This window comes from Aphelocoma coerulescens, chromosome 1, assembly GCF_041296385.1.
Source record: "Aphelocoma coerulescens isolate FSJ_1873_10779 chromosome 1, UR_Acoe_1.0, whole genome shotgun sequence".
Taxonomy (NCBI): Eukaryota; Metazoa; Chordata; class Aves; order Passeriformes; family Corvidae; genus Aphelocoma; species Aphelocoma coerulescens.
In genome coordinates, this window is record NC_091013.1 from 76,352,550 (window position 1) to 76,370,608 (window position 18,059).

Consider the following 18,059-nt stretch of genomic DNA (forward strand, 5'->3'; position numbering starts at 1 on the left):
TCCATATTTGAGAACTGAGGGAAATAAGTACTCCAGAATATTTATTTTGGTATAAAGTCCATGTGGATATACTTACTCTGAAAAAACAATGCCAAAATAGAAAATTTTGATAAATTTCTACAGGAAGACAAAGTCTGCGTGCAGATTGTGAAACGCAGGTATACTACACTAGCATTTTACCTATTTTGTCTTTACTGGGTGCAATTGAGAAGTCAAGGGTTAGTCTAAAATTGGGAGCAGGAATTTAACTGTATCTGGTACTGCTAACTGAAACCAGTATTCCTATTGGAAACTTAGGTGGTGAAATATTAAAATTTGGTAATTTTAGAATATAGTTTATGACTGTATGGTCATGGATGACAGAAGGAACTTCTTAGGAAAAAAAAAACCCTAGTAATTTCCAAAGCCAGATGGTAGAGAGAAGACTAAGAAACCACACACACACACACACATCCCCAACCAAGAACAAAACAAAAAAACCCTTCCCAAACACAAAACCAGAGGATGGGAACCCAGATGTAACATCAATAGCAAAAAAAAGGAACTGCAGGGCTATTATTTGCAAAACAGCACTGATGTAGAGGTTGTCACAGAAAGATACTCCACTACTAATGCAGGGCAGCCGCATACTAAACCGCAGCATCCCCCATAACATCTTTTCTTAGAGTCTTTGCTCCTTTACCAACTACAACAGTGTTCATTTTAAAGAAAACTGTGTCAGTGGGTTCCTTGGGAGCAGAAGTTGTTCCTTTCCTTTGGGAGGAAGTTGGAAAGTTTTCAGAGTGTGGCGGAGGAGAAAGCCAGAAGAAGGAGATGGGAGCATGTCCCACCAAGACAAGGAGATGCAGGAAGGAGTAGAAAGCAACCCATCAGACTTCATTCTGAAGAGAGCATACTAGGAACCACAGGGGCAGAGTTTTGCTGCTATTCAGAGCTTAGTCAGGCTGGAAACACTGGTCTGTCTGCAGGAATGAAGTTAACAGAATGGAAAAGAAACCTGTTTTATTTTATTATTGACGATTTTGAGGGGGCACAAAGGCAAGAGGAGTCTGGGGTTTGTTTGGGTTTTTTAAACCTACTGCATTTCATTTTTATCTGCTTAAATGAAAATTGGTTTAGTTTAAATTACAGTACAATCAGGCTTATTCAAAAGGCTGAATTAAAAACTTCTTTTTATTTTCTGGGCAACACACTGGAGGAAATATTTAAGCAGATCTACTATAAAGGTTTAACTAATTAAAAGTGCCCTCACAGACACCTTACGTGGTCTAGACAGATCTGTTCTAAGACCCCTCTACTCTCTTCTCCTGAGACTCCACCTGGAGTTTGGGGCATCCAATGTAAGGACATGAATATGTTGGAGAGGACCCAGAGGAGGGCCATGAAGATGAAAAGAGATCTGAAGCATTTCTCCAGTGAAGACAGGCTGAGAGAATTGAAGTTGTTCAGCCTGGAGAGGAGAAGAATCTGGGCAAATATTGTTGTGGCCTTTCAGTACTTAAAGGGGTCTTACAAGAAAGATGGGGACACACTTTTTACTAAGGCCTGTGGTGACACAACAAGGAACAATGGCTTTAAGCTGACAAGGGGTAGAGAAGGAGAAAAAATATGACAAGAATGGTGGGACACTGGAACAGGTTGCCTAGCAAAGCTGGGAATGCCCATTCCTGGAAAGGTTCAAAGTCAGGTTCGATGGGGCTTTGAGAAACCTGACAGTGGCAGGTGTCCCTGCCCACAGCAGGAGGGCTGAAACTACATGACCTTTAAATGTTCCTTCCAACCTAAACCATTCTGTGTTCCTGCTTTGCAAGGTCAGTGTTGTGACAGGATAGAGTTGAGAGGCTCTTAAACAGGAATACTGAAATGCAAGACACAGAGCGAGCTTTCTGCGTCATGGCTGAATTATGATCACTATTGAAGTCTGAGCAGTCTAAACCAACCATGCAATAATTTGTGCTACCATGAGTCTGTGCTGGATCCCACTGATACTTCTGTCATTCAGGTACGACTTAATGAATTCCCTTAATACAATGAAGTCAGAATGAATAAAACCTGTTACTAAATTCTCTGTTACTAAAATCTGAAATTACTTAGATGATTTAAATTTAAATACTCTTATCAGTAGCTTTTTTCTCACCAGGAAGTACAGAAATCTGTTTGGGAAAGCTCCCACTTCCCATATGTAATAAACAGAAAGAGATATGACAATTTTTAAAAAATTGTATTCCAATATCAACTTTCTTAAAGAAAAAAAAGATATTTTCTTTAAAGTCATTTGCCCATCTATAATTAACACCTTCAGTGTGAAAAAAAAAAAGGCCAGCCTTACATGCAAAGAAATAGTCTTTCCATCTCCAGGGACCTCTCTCTCTCTTACTAGCTATAAAGTAATTCCATTTTAACTGGTTTTGTTGGTGAGCTTTCTCAAGTAAAGCACTGAGGTACTGAAAGTTACTGCAGTGGACTATGTATTATCACTGACATTGAACTGATTAGAAGCCAAGCAAAGCCTGTTTAACACATTTCAGTGAATCTCTTAATTATGAATTCTGCAGAATAGGAACATTATACTTGGTCATCTGTTTTGCTTACTGATACAATTATGGGGAGATATGGAGGAATATTAATCCCACTACAGCTGTGGACTGCTTTTTTTCATCCATTTTCCCAAGTGCTTTAAATTTTACATTTACTGAAAAACCCAATCAGTACACTTCAGCTAGCCCCTCAAAGTGTGGTTGTAGCGTGAAGTTGGAATCCTTCAGTCAGTGTTCCCCCTTGTGAGTTTCATTTTCAAAATGTCCTAGTGTTCATGTGCATACTCAGACTCCCTGGAACTTAAGCAGCTAAGGATGCATGTACACATCATCTGGCATCAAAAGGGACCAATAAGTGTTACTAGGAGCAGAGTAAATTAGTTAAGACTTAATGTATCCTAATGTGACTATGTAGCTTTGAGGCAATTGGATAGACAAAACAAGCTTGAATACTTTTCAGCTCAACAGGATGGATAATGCTTTTCAAACAAGCAGCTGGTTTTAATTTTAAAATCTCACTTTATCACCAGAATAGCAAGAAAACAATGCATGAGTGCACACACACACACAAACATGAGCTCACTCTTCTGAACAGAACACAAGTTATGATCTCATACCTTTCACAGCCTGTTACTTTTCCATGGAATTTTTTTCCAGTTTAAAAATTGGCACTCACATGAATAGTTTACTTCTACCTATATAATATGTCAATGTTGCAGTTCAGTGTATAACAAAAAAGGAGTTCTTCTACATGGACAAATTCTCAGGCTTCCCATCTCTCCCTATAGTTGCATTATTACTTGGCTCATAAATACACTAAAGTATTAAATAAAATCTGGCAAGAAAGTAGGAAAGACGACATTCCAGAGACATTGAATTATGCGAGTGGCTCTGGCATTCCCACCATGTCCACATAGTCTGTCTTTCACTAGTATTTAAAAATCACAGAAAATCTGGTGCTCAGAAACTATTCAGACAGACGTAAGACTGATCCGTAACTTAAAACTAAACCCCCCAGAACCCCAAAACGCAGGCCTCTGTAAACCAGGAAGTTAACAACACGTATCTTGAAGTATCATAAACACTATTTTAGCTTCATCTATGCCTGTAGCAATTCTGTATAATATACAGAGAAACAAACCTACCTGCTCTCTTATTTCTTTTAATTTTTCTGCTTTCTTAAGCTTTGTTATATATTCCTGGACTTCTTTCAGCCCCATGTCTGTGCAGAGACGAACTAAAAATCGGAGGCCTAATTGGAAAGCAAAGCATTGTTAAAAAAAGACTTACAAGGAGATCAAACTACAAGTGCACCCTGACAGAACTGGACATGCAGAATGCCAAACAGTGCAAATAACTGCAAACAAGGCAACTCCAGTCCAGCACCACTACACGAGTTGTGATATTTTGCAAGTAATTCAACATTTTCTCTGTGTCTGTATCCATGAACAGTACAAATACCATTGGTATATGTGGAAGGCACAAGGCATACTAAGTCATTTGGCTCAGAAGTCTTGGCATCTGCAAAATATTTTGGAAGCTGGAAAGCATAGAAATGATACTAAGATATTTCTGAGGAGCTGGTATCAAGAGAATTTGGTTGAAACAATTTTGCAAATGCCAAGTGAATCAAAATGGGTTTTTTTTGCTCTGGCTCTGGTTGATTTTTTAAAGAGTAATATTTATAGAATTAAAAAACCCCAACAAAGCTGACATGAAAATCAACTGACTCTACCAAACTCTGAAAACACTGTTGGTATTCCTGTGTTTGTCAACATTCCTTTCAAAGAATGGAAGCAGAAACAAGCAGGACATGATCCATTCTCTCCAGACTGCTTTCACAAATATGTTGTTCATTTTGTGCTAAGTTAGTTCTCTGCTGGTTTAGGAAGCCAATGGTCAGGGAGAGATGAGGAAAGAACCATTGTTTCAGCAGTAGAAAACTTAAACCAGTTAAATTGTCTTGCCTAACTCCTGCCTCCATTTGTGAAATTTGTAGAAACTACGTTCAGAAACATATTTGCATTCTAAAAGGTTTACTAAATGCCCCTCTGAAATATGTGTGACCAACATGAACATGATATTTTGTTTATAACTTTGAGGAGTAATAGCACTGAATTTCACTTGTACAAGAGCTGTGTGATTCCTCTTTAAAAAAGCAATACATTTGTTAAAGGAGAACGATACGATTTTAAAATAAAATACAATGAATGCTCTTCCCACATTGCATCTGAAAGCACAGACTTGTTGGCGACAACCTTGTATTTTGGAATTTGTGAGGCACAGTGTGGGATGGAAGAGAATGTTTACACAACCACTGACAACCCTTATTTTCTACAGGGCTTTTTTATTTAGGATACAGGTGTGACTGATTTTGCAAAATGTCTTACTCTTCAAAGTTATGTTTCCCGTAGTTTAGTTTGAAATCCTTTATGGATTTTCCAGAGACCGGTTGACCAACTATAGTTAAAAACTCAGCAACAAAATCTCACCCTCTACATTGTTTTGGAAACCCTGACTTAGGTAAAACTCAGCAATAAGATGTCCTCGTATCTAGAAATTTACAGCAGGAGTTTCAACTAGCAGGAACTACAAGTACAAATACTTTTACTTTTTTGTAAGATTAAATAAGTAACATAGTTATAACATTTAGGATGTATGTACAAGAAAGAACTCATCTACCAATGCAACTCAGTTAAAGTTTATTTTCATCACTCTTCTTCAGCAGTAACCTCGTATTTCTTAAATCACCCTTCAGTGCTGTCATAGAAAACATGCAGCATTAGCATGAATAAAAATGTTAGTTAATGGAAGTATTTTCACATGAAAAATACATCATATGATTACTAACACACCTATTCAATGTAACAAAGTTTCCTTTGATAGTTACACCACTGAATGAAACAACTTACATTCAACATTCTCTGGGAATTTTCTGTGAATGACTTTGTATTTCTCCAGAGCTTTCTGGTAGTTACCTGCAAACAAAACAAACATCTCCTATCCACACATTCAAACATAAAAAAGAATATTTGATGAGATATTGGACAACTTTGACATCAATTCATCTTTTTAGTTAATGATTTAATACTGTAGGTCCAAATTTGGTAAGACCAAACTGAACATTCTTTATTAAATGATAGTAAAAATTAAGAGCATCTGAAACAGTCCACATCACTCTGTAAATAACAGAATCTATGAGGAGGAGTTTCCTGATTTTTGCTTTTTTTTGACCTTCCTCTATAAGTAGCATTGTTCTACAACACAACCACTAGAGGTGCTGTATCAGCCTAACAGGACTTACCTGAGACTGCACATGTACGGATCGGTCAAACAGAAATATCTAAAAGCTGAACTCAGCATGTCCTTCCTCCCATCAAAATACAAATTGTGTGGCTCTCCCTTCCTGGATGTGGTAGTGAAGCAATTATTCCTGAAGACTTTTGCCCTCAATTTTGACTCAGACTGATTGAAAGGGCTGATTGACCCATGAATTTAAAACATCATATCCATAAAATACTTGACAAAAAAGTTTGTTGAGACATGTTAACATGATAAACTGGGAATTTTACCAATAAATTATAAACAATCTAAAATACAGTCAAACCCACGGTGTTTCTTTGATGGGAAAACAGTTTATGTGACTGGTTTTGGGTGGTGTTGTTTGTTCTTAATTCACTGACTCCCCTAGGTCCTGTTTCTTTTCTCACTGTTGTATTAAATAACTGAGCTGAGTGAGAAAATGCACTTATTTGTTTTGAAAGACTGCACTGCAAAGTTCTAAAGAAGCATAAAGAAGAGTGACAAAATGGAACAGCAAAAAAGAAGAGTATAATTTACATCATCAAGTATTTTGAATGTATTTTAGGTGGTGAAAAAAACCAAGATTAATCTCTTAATTTTGCTTATCAGTGTATTATATTCCCAGTAATAAAATACAGCACATTAAGACTCTCTTATGTTTGTGTAACACAAATACTACTTTAATATCAAAGAATTATACCTGCTGTTGACAAAGAAAGGGACTTAAGCAACTTGAAAACCTAATTATTTATGTTAGATTAGTTGGTAGTATAATTACATTTAAAAGCCCTTCTATCAGATCATTTATGCTGTACTATTTATTTTATTGAACAGCATAAGGAATATTTCATGCATAAGTCAGTGCAGGGACACTTGCTGGACTTAAAAGAAATTCATGTTTTATAACATATACAGAGAAAATTTGTAGCAAACTAACAAGTAACTGAATATTCACACAAACTTTAGAACCAATAGTCACATCAGTCAGAAAAGATCAAAAGAAGAAAAAATCAAAACATCAATCAAGACAAAACAAATCACAGAATCATGGAATGATTTGAGTTGGAAGGGACTTTTGAAGACCAAGTTCCAACACCCCTGCCACGGGCAGGGACATCTTCCACTAGACCAGGCTGTTCCAAGTCCCATGCAACCTGGCCTTGAACACCTCCAGGGATGGGGCATCCACAGCTGTTCTGGGCAACCTGTTCCAGTGTCTCACCATGCTCACAATAAAGAATTTCTCCCTTATGCCCAGTGTAAATCTACCCTCTTTCAGTTTAAAACCATTTCTCCATGACCTGAACTGCAGACCCCAGTCTGTCTCCATCTTTCCTATAAACTGCTGTCATTATTCTCCAGGCTGAACAACCCCAGTGAATTACAAAAAATGTTACAAACCTGACAGCAATTACAAAGAAGTCACAGAACTCACCGCTTCTCCTGTAGCAACTGGCAACCATCAGCTGCCACTTCACTTGTGTTGGCCTGCATATAAATAAAAGAAAATCACGCATGCTGCCGAACAATGAATGAGCAAAATAATCTGCATAGCACTGGTAAAGACCTACTACTTAACTACTAATAAATTTTTCACCTAGCATGTTGCCTTCCTAGAAAGAATGCAGCCTGCTCAGCTCACACATAATTTACCACTGGATCTTGCACCTGTTTCCAGGACTTGATGTCACTCATTTTCAGTCCCATGTTAGAGTTTTTCTCAGGCTCCTGATTCTGTGCCCAGACACAATTAGTGGACCTGACACGTGAACCATCTTTGTCAGAGATACAGAACCATGCAATGGGGGAGGAACAAAATGCTAAATTGTATTCTGAGGAGGTCCCACCACTAGGGTTCCACACAAACCCAAGGGATTCCTGCCAGGAAGCACGGTCCGTGCCCACTTACAGCTTTGAACTCTGGCTTCTCCTCTTTGCTATCACCTCTGTGCCCCAGCTGCTCCCTGTCCTTCTCTTTTTACCACATAATGGTGACAGTAGGGTCAGACAACATACTGAGATCCTTGAGCATGTACAATAAAACTGCTGGACTCTTTCCTCATTTTTACCAAGATAATATGAAAATTAGGAAATTTTCATGTTAACAGTGTAAGGATCCTCTCTGACAGCCAAAGCACTTTCCACATGTGCCTTACAATTGAATAGTAGCATATCCAAAAGGTACTGTATAGTAATATTTTCAGAATAGTTTTGTTCTTATCCTCTTCAGTTTTTCTCTCTAATCACAGCACAGGCCATTTTAAACTCTAAGCAATCTGTTTGCCTGGTAGTTGCCAAGCAAGTTCATGAAATACAGATGTTGCACCTTTTCAGTTTCAGCTGAATGTCCCTCCTGCAAACAAAGGCAGCCAAGCACACGCTATAATAGAATTTATTACACAGTTCAGTATGAAAATTCTAGAGAGAATAAATTGCCAGCAGCAAGTACTAACTGCACTAACTCCTTTAATTCATGATAGATTTGAGCATTCTAGTAAATATAAAATAGTGAAAAAATGTTTCCCAATTCATTGTCTAACATGTTATCTTAGAATGCAATTTAAAAAGTAATTATTGTGATTAAAACACTGAATGCACTAAACAAAAAATGTTAAACTCAAAAATGCTGTTCATAGTTAAAATAAAGATGTAATTTTAAAACACAACATTGATTGAAGTTAGTAGCACTTTAAATTTACATTCGTATTTACCAATTGCCATACCTAGTCTCAATTTTTAATAATAAATAAATAAATAAATAAACATCAAAACACTTATGCTTTATCTACTATTAAAAATATCCTCCCACAGAGAAATAATTTTTCTGTATTACAGATAGATTGCAATTACAAGTAATATTGAAGAATTTAATATGCCAATTCTTCATAAGTACTTTACAATCCACATACTTCGTGCATGGAGTGAGCGCGACATGAAGCACAAAATATTTAAATCTTTGCCAAAACAAGATTATGAAAGAATTCTTTTTAGACTCAGCTGTTTCTTTCCAAATTTTCTAAGAAGGCCATGAATGCCAGCACATGCAATCTCATAGCTTGACTAAAATGTGATTTCTTATGGTGGCAAGTATTTGTAGGGAAAAGAATACTGGCAAACTTGTGAACTGTGATTTCTGTCAACTCTCTCCTGTGTATTTTTGTCTAATCTATTTCTCTATTTCTTTATAAATATACCACCATTTGGGTGAAGTCTATTTTTCTTTTTTTTTTCATTTTTAATCCTTAATTAAACCTTAGATTTTCTCATCTGTAATTAATGTCTACTCTAACCCAAGCGTCTCAAAGCCAGAATCAGAATTTTTTACTGAACTTTTTACAATCTATTTGCAGTATTTTTCCTTGAATTATACTGTACAAATTTTTTGTTCACATGCTGTCTTGTACATATATGTCATTCAGATTCACAGAACAAAAAGAATGTCACATTTTAGATCATGACAAGACAAGCAATAACAGAGTTTTGCCTAGTCTAATTTTTCATAGGTTTCCTAAAACACAAAATAAAGAAATTCCCACTTGTTGGGAGTGAATTTTAGTTGGGCTACTAAGACAAAATTCTTCATGAACCTATAGGCAAATATTTGTTTCCACATAAAAAGATTGTATGCGTGTATTTTTAGAATTACCTTTGAACTCTGGATTACAAATTTAAATTTGACCAAATTTTTATTTATTAACCATTCACTAGTAAGGTCCTTTTCTGAACTAAAATAAAGTATATGGCCTATATACTTTCTTAAGTGCATCATATTCTGCTAAAGAAGAATTTCAGCAATTAAGTTGTTGAACTGAACTCAGTATATTTCAAACATCTTTATCAGGATCAGTTTAGCCTGTCAATTTATTTTCACTGACCACTGGTAGTACAGCACTGCACATTTTTGGTTACTTCTATGCTTTATTTGATGGAAGTAGAAGTTACGTGAAAAGAGGAAACGCAGCAAGATCAGCTAAAACACACACTTATCTAAACCACCAAATCCTCACCACATAATAAAACAATAGAAAGGAAGTATTTCACATAAAGCCACAGAGGAAGAGGTCTTGGTGGCTTCAGAGAACTGTTCCCCACTTCATAGCTGTGTTTAATGGCAGATAATAGAGAAGAATAGGTTCTAATACCTAACACTACCTTGGGCCCAGTGCAGGATCTTACTTAACACTGAAAATGCACAGTTAAGAGCAAAAGCACTCTGTAAATGAACAGAAAGTTGAGAAAATTAAATAATATCACAAATATTCTTAATCCTGTTGTTTGTTTATGGTATTAAAGTTATCCAACTGATTTGTCTCTAGGTATACTTATGGATGTCTAATGAGAAATGTGAGTAGGCATAAAATAATAACTACTTACAGGATAAGTGCTGCTCTTTCAAAGTACTCAATGGCTTTTTCACAGAACTGGGTGTCAATGTAATATGCTCCAAGCCACTCAATGACCTCAATGTTTGAAGGGAAATACCGGTATGACTGACAAAATAGGAAAGGTGAAAAAATGCACAATTTTAGTGATAAACAACATCTTTATGTTGCTTCTGGAATATCTTACTCAAGTGTTTAATTCTCCAGATGCCCAAAACATGTAATATAAATGAATGGAAGTAGTGTGCTACACTAAGTGATCCTGGTGGGGGAGAAAAAAAAAAGTATGCCAAGCTTTCTAATTGCAGAATGCTTTTTAGAAGTTACCCAAGATGAGTCCGTCACATTTTCCATCTAGCCTTATTTGAAATATTCTAAATAGCTTGCAACAGCAAAAACATTTACTTAAATCACGTCTATACATGAATAGCTTACCTAAAACGTTAAACAATGCTAACTAGTAAGTGTACAATTCCATGTTCACATCAGTCTGCTGGAAAACTCACCTGAAAGCATTCTTTTCTATATGTAACTACATGAATAGCATTTTCAGCTTTTTAGAAATTCCCACTGAAATAGGCAGCAAAATTATCATCAAGCACAACTCAGCTGGTAATTCAGATTGCAACACAGCCTTTGGTCATCCTCACTTTGCATAGAGAGAACTCTCAGACTGCACCAGCCACTTCCTGTCTTACTGTCGTTTCTAACACAGAAGAATCTCTACAAACTATGGACAGTAGTGCAGTTGGTTTGAAATGAAAGAAGCTGCCTATCTTTAGGCAACTGCATACATAATGCATAGCTATAATGTTGAAATACACATATATATAATCTTCCAAACATAAACAAAACACATAACATATGCATCTCCATACCTATTATACAGACACTGCTTCCAACTCAGTCACATTACATAGCTCTAAAATTACATTTATTATTTCCCACTTTTATTTTGTCCCAGGCTATATTTTAAATTAAAATTATCACAGGTCAATGTAAACGATGACTACATTAAAAAAAAAAGAGAAGTCTGAGGCCAATATCCACATGGGAACATAGGCTATGTGTTTCCTTAGGATTTGACTACAAAAATCAGATTTTATTAACTCTTCCCCAATATCTCCTTTTTTACTTCTTTTGGAATGACATTTTCAAAAGTTTAAATTAATCAATTGTTAATTTGATATAGTAACCTATGGCAAAATTTTCTTATGACGAAGTGCATTGAAAAATTAATATAAGATCAAGTACCTCACAGTAATAATGAAAAGCTTGGGATTTATCACCTTCCGTATCATATAAACTCCCTAGCTTTGAAAGTACATGTGGATCAGTTGGTACTACACTGATCAACTGCAGGAGCCACTCTATGGCTTGATTGGGATCTTCCATGATCTGGTATCTGAGTTTTCTCCAGTCAAGGACTGATGCTGATGCAGTTTGATTTACTCAGAATCCCTACTACTTTACCTAATGCAATCCATATGCTGAACACTACACCAGTCACTGTAGTGTGCAGATGCAATGACTTTTTTTTTTCCACACTGTTTTCATAATTTCATTTGTATCAGAAGGTATTTTTGTTATGCCAGAAAAAGAAAAGTATTCAGAGACTCTGGCTACTCTTTCACCTTACAACTATGCTGGGCTCAACAGAACTTTGGGCTCAGTTGTCCTCTCTCTCTCTCTCTCTCTCTCTCACTAATCTTTGACTTCCTCATTTAAAAGAATGAAGTGTGAGAACCAGGCCATTTACTTGCAGCCTTTACAACTTGCCTAGATTTTGTACTAACAGCATTTTGTTCTAAAGTGATTAGGTAAAACTGCTATTCCCAAGAACAGACTTTTGCCAGCAGGGGGTTTTCTACTGCATGTCTAAGAAGCACAGCCCAGAGAATTCTGGTCCAGAGAACAGAGGCAGCTTTAGCTGCAGCTCACCCTGAAGTGGGCTCTTCCCTCCTCAAAGCACAATGGCTCAGAGCTCTGCAGCAGTATCAGCTGGAGCTATTGCCCAACCTGTTTTCTCAGTTTCTGCTGCATCCTACCTGTCACAGAAGCAGCTTCTGAGAATTGGTGGAAAGCAGTTTTACATAGCAGTGGAGCAGAGAAGCTCTTTCCCAGATGGACACTCACAGTTGTTGGGCCATCTATGCTGGTGTAAAGGGGCTATACATGGAACAGAGATCAGAGTCCTTTTGTATTTTTGGAGGTTACTTATTTTACTGACTAAAAAATATTTTTATTATCTACACTATTCTTAAAAGTGTAGTGCATCAACTGGAATCTGTTCTGCCTTGGGGAGGATTTTATTACAGTTTGGACATCCTCAGAAGCCTTGTTAAAGAAATTAATAGTTTAGAATATCACTGGTGATGTGCAAAGCCGATCTCTTACCTCAGCTTTTTAATCTCTTGAGCTTTTGCAGAGCTGAGAGACAATTATTTTCTTACACATACACTAACTAATCTGAAAACAGCTTTCAGAACAGAACTTCCCATTTATTAGCTACAAAATTTTTTCTTAAATATTTTACTTAATTGTGCTTACATCTGCCACAATTACTTTCAATTATATTTTAATAATAATAAAACCAGCAGCATTTTAAATATTCCATGACACAATTTAATACTGAGTGTAAATCTAATCCCTGCAATGCAAACTGTCTTAATGTTCTTCACTTGCTTCACTGGAAATATTCAAGAAGGGCTAAGTTCTGGTCTCATTTTCACAAACATCAGATAATAAATCATTCTTACTATAACGGACATTGTAGTAAATTTCTAAATCACCCTGACATGATTGAAACACATATTTCAGATTAAATGGGTTTACTAAAACCACCATTCCTTATCATAATCCAGAAAAAGATACATGCTTGCCAGCTGGTAAAGGACTTGAGCACTATTTGGAAGGATTGCATGGAGTTTCAGAAAACAATCCAAAGCTTCATCTATCCTGTTTAACTTCTTGTATGCTAAACCTAAAAAATAAAGGTTACAGTATTAATATAACAAGAAACAGAGTGCTTCAGCATATTAACTGAAAGAATAAGCAAGAAAAGCAAAATAGGAACACAATACTTGGAGGCAGTGTTAACTGCCTTGACTTTAAAGGACTCTATTTGTGAGAGCCATGCACAGAATTCTTACCAGCCAGCATGATAAACTACCAAACTGATAAACACAAGGAACATGAACCCAGCCGAAGACCAAGAACTTATGTAATCTCACTTTTTGAACAATGAGAGAAAGGCAAGGCTTTTAGAGGAGAATGACTCTGATGGTTTAATAATGCTGAAACTGGTATCCTTTTAGTACGTAGTATGAATTTCATAATCTTCACAGTAACTTATTCATCTGCAATTACTAGTTGATGTTGTTAACACTGGGATTTTTTTTTTCAGAACAGACAGGTAGTACCAGTTAATATCTTGCTGTAACATAAATGTCTCAATAAAGTAATAATAATTCACACATATTTCTATAAGAAAACTTTCAAAGACAGATTCTCAGAAACAAGAGTGTTACCTTCAGTCAAAAGCTAAATCACAAAAGCACCTGTGACTTACCAAGATTATAAAGTGCTTCAGTGCATAAGGAATCATTCCTGAGAGCTTCCTTATAAAATTCAGCTGCTTTTTCACAGTCTCCATTTGCAAAAACAGTATTTCCTTTGTTAGTTAAAGCTGCTGGATTGTACCTATCAGAATTTACAGCTAAATCTGCATAGTTAGTTGCTTGTTCCAATTCATTCCCCTGCATGAATAAAACAAACATTGTATTAGTCATTTGTCAGTCAATATTCTTGCAGCTGTGCCTTCTTATAGGAATTTCAGAAGACTGAGGATGAAAAAAACTCCCATTATTCAGTCCTAAAACATTTCTTACATATTTGCATAAGGTATATAATCTCTTTCAAGTTTCAGATAATACTTGAGACACGTCTTGCCACTCTGCCCCATTCAGTCGGCAAGCTTTCTTTGTTGTAATAAAGTAGCATTTATTACAAAAAAAACCCAACCCAAATCTATACCCTACAAACTTCATACAAAAACACACCTGCCTAAGCTACATACTTCACGTGTTCCTGAAGTTCAGTCAGGGTCCCCAGGGCCAGTGTTTTAAATCCAGCCACTGAGCTTCTGCACAAACCCAACTGCAGGCATGCTTCTGTGGCCTGGGGCCCAGAGCCCAATCTCACTCTTCTTCCCACCAACAGGATAAAAAAGGACCCAATCCAAACTCCCACTGGTGTTCCAGAATAACTACTCTAAGGTGCAGTTTCTTCCTGTTTACAGAGATTATTTAGGCAGACACAAAAATTGGTACAAAAATACATAGGTTGCTACATAAACTGCAGTTCTTAACTGGTTTTGTTGAAGCAAACACTTACCAAATAATAAAGGAATGAAAGGTTTGTTGCAGCTGCACTCTTTACTCTGCTATCTTTTTTTTCAAACATTTTCAAAGTCTCCAGTGCCTAGAAGTAATATGGAAACAACTTACTTCACACTGAAGCAAGCTTATTCCAAAATCCTTTCAGAAAGCATTGATAAACGTCGCAGTAACAAACAGCTGAAATTATCAACTCATATGCTTGCACACATGATAATTACCAGAGCTTATAACACACACTTGTGAGCATGTACACACAAAACTGTATCTGTATTATATGCAATATTAATTTTCATCACAAAATTTCAATAATATTGGCTATTTATTACCTATCCAAAAGTTGTATTAGATAAGGCCACTGTGAACTACAGGTTCCTGACAATTCTATACGTACAAAACACAATGTTAGATGATTGGCTTTTAATTTAGTCAACTAATTAAAATTCTCATACCTTTTTTTCTAGTTCTTTAAGTGAACACAAATGAATTGACATAAAACCTCATATTAAAAAGTCAAAAAAGAACACACTATATAAAAAAATACACACCATAGTGTAGGACTGGATTTCAATGCCTTTATTTTGTGTACTAAGATGACGACAATTGTCTAAGTTTAGGAAGTACTCAAATGTGAAGCTTGACTCCAGCAGAATTTTCATAAAAACTTTAATATGAAAACTAAATTTTATAAACTTCAAAATAAAGATGTTTATAGACAAAAAATGACCATATTTATAGCAAATAAACTACAAAAAACCCTCTGAAATAAAAGGCAGCTTTTTCTTTTCATTGACTGTAGGAAAACATTTGTAACTGCAGACTAAATTATTAAAGAAATCTGTCTTCCTTATGCTAAATATTTATATGAACACAAACTGTTAGAATATCACAGTGAGCACAGTTCCATCATCTATTACAACACAGATGTGGCAACCACAATTTAGCCATCAACATTAGCAACTTGAAAGTTTCCTTCCTCCTTTACATGAAATCTTTAAGCTGCTGTTTACATATCAAAGCAAATGCATGATACTGTATGTCAAACACCAAAACAAACATAAAGAGAAGTTTCAATTGACTGTCATACAGAGTTTTCAGTTACTCTATGCAAAAAACAAAACTGTATTAATGATGTGTAAAATGACAAAATACATACAGCCAAATGTAGTTCATTGATTTAGTCAACTACATTCCACCCAAGAACTATGAACTACTAATGATCCTAGTATTCTCCTAGTAATAGAAAATTGCTTAAAAACACACCAATTTCAATCAAGAAAAGCATTTCAAAAGTTATGCTCTAGATTTTGTGGTCTCAGAAATGTAAGAATTGTAACTATAATAATTTTTTTATTTTATATATATATATTTGTGACTTTCTCCAAAAAGGGAATGATCCCAAACATTTCCAGATGTAACACTACTGTATCTGAGGTACTCTACTCTTATGCAAAGATTTGCTTCTTCATGGAATTAACTTCTAGTGAATTTAGAGCTTTACAGTTCAAAGCTACTTTCTGAAAAGCCATTTCCTATTGTATCTGATTTATTTACCTTTGCTTTTACTGCTAAATGGCACCTTTGATGATAAAGATTGGACAGAAATGCCCTTTTCATGCATAATGAAAGTTCACATGACTGAACTCAATTCATTTACTGGTAAATTATGTTGCAGGTCTCTTGCACTATTTCAGCAACTATGAGCCCTAGGATGAAAATTCATAGGCAATATTTCTTTTGTCCTTGTAAAGTAGCAGTGCATCTTAAGTTGCATTTAAAGATTTCTAAAGAACTTCTAACTTTCTAATGCCAACAATAACAATTACTTAGGTTCAACAATCAAAACACAAACTATCCAAACTATTCTTTGTGACTTGCTTCCTGTGTATCTCAATTATTTGCTTACAGAAGTTAAACTTCAAACTTGCATGACTCTAGCAGGGTCTGCCAGAGATGTGAAGGAGATGCATGGTTAGCCTGCAGAATTTTGTTTTTAAATTAATTGTCGAAGTTTTTCTTTGATATTAAAAAAATTTAAAATATGTAACACACAAATGTAACATGGTAATTTTCCCCTTTAGTTTTATATTTTATATGCAAGGACTGTTTTAAAATAACATATTCATTATGATGAAGACGTCCATAAGACCATTATAGCAACAGAAGCTGATTTTAGTTTGTTTTCTTTTGGTTTTTTTTAAATAAACATTTAAAAAAATTTTAAATAAAACTTCAGCCTTGGAACTGAGTACTTAAAAAAATTTCCACTCTTGTTCTTCAGCCAAAGGTGTGTTGAGCAGGTGGTGAGTTAGGAAGTGTATGAACAATAGACAGACAGGATGAATGCAAATGTCAGCTGCAGTTTTATTAGAACAAAACAAATATAAAGATGGTCTGTAATCACCATTCTGCAGTCCCACTCTACTAAGTAGTTCCAGTGCAGGTTAAAGGTCTTCTATCACATAATCCAAGTAAAAACTGGTTCTTCTCCCCTTACTCCTAACTTCCAACACACTTCCCTCTCCCTCCATTGAAGTACTCCATAAAACATCACCAACAATCTCTGTATCTCATTTTACCTCCGAGAACTGATTTTAGTTTTTTTAATCTATACTGAACACTAAATGGATATCACAAAAAATTACCATTGAAACAATAAATTCTTGAGATCATAAGACTTTTTAACTACCTGTAACATTCTCACCCTTCAAATGCTTCAAATCATCAGTAAAGCTACCAGATTTGCTCAAAACTTTGCAAACTCTCAAACTGCTTCCTGATCTCAGAAAAGGTTTCAACGTGCTGGTTTTGGCTGGGATAGTTAATTCTTTTCATAAAAACTTGTATGGGGGTCTGTTTTGGGTTTGTGCTAGAAACTGTTGATAACAGTTTTAGTTCTGCAGGGCTCACAGTAAAGCCAAGGCCTTTCCTGCCTCTCACCCCACCCCACGACTGAGTAGTCTGAGGGTGCACAAGGAATTGGGACAGGACACAGCCATGACAGCTGACCCCAGCTGACCAAAGGGATGTCCCAGACCATAAAGTGTCACGCTTAGCATACAAAACTGGAGGAAGAGGGAGGAAGAGGGGACGTTTGGAGTGATGGTGTTTGTCTCTCCAAGTCACCATTAGGCATGGTGGGTCCCTGCTCTCCTGGGGATGGCTGAACACCTGCCTGCCCATGGGAAGTGGTGAATGAATTCCTTGGTTTGCTTTGTTTGCATGCACAGCCCTTTTTTCTTTTTACCTATTAAACTGCCTTTATCTTAGCCCATGAGTTTTCTCCCTTTTACTCTTCTGATTCTCTCCCCGATCCCAGCAGGGCAAGGAGTGAGTGAGAGACTGTGTGGTGCTTAGTTGCCAGCTGGGGCAGTCAGATGTGCAGTGTATAATATAGGATAACCCTCTTGCTGTATCTACAGGGAAGGAGAAGAGGACAA

The 18,059-nt window shown here is 36.2% G+C and overlaps 1 protein-coding gene across 7 annotated transcripts in view; it reads right to left on the reverse strand.

Moving 5' to 3' along the window:
- Positions 1-18,059, reverse strand: part of IFT88 (intraflagellar transport 88) — a 48,058-nt gene that overhangs the window by 12,394 nt on the left and 17,605 nt on the right. For all 7 annotated transcript variants that reach the window (XR_011150706.1, XM_069013758.1, XM_069013741.1 and 4 more), the window contains 8 exons: positions 14,618-14,704; positions 13,794-13,980; positions 13,097-13,205; positions 11,477-11,627; positions 10,215-10,330; positions 7,276-7,328; positions 5,450-5,515; positions 3,683-3,789 (listed from right to left, as the gene is read on the reverse strand). Coding sequence is in view for 6 of the 7 variants with exons in the window: in XM_069013758.1 (XP_068869859.1) it covers positions 3,683-3,789; positions 5,450-5,515; positions 7,276-7,328; positions 10,215-10,330; positions 11,477-11,627; positions 13,097-13,205; positions 13,794-13,980; positions 14,618-14,704 (876 nt within the window). In the remaining variant the exon portion in view is untranslated. The remainder of the gene's footprint in view (positions 1-3,682; positions 3,790-5,449; positions 5,516-7,275; positions 7,329-10,214; positions 10,331-11,476; positions 11,628-13,096; positions 13,206-13,793; positions 13,981-14,617; positions 14,705-18,059) is intronic.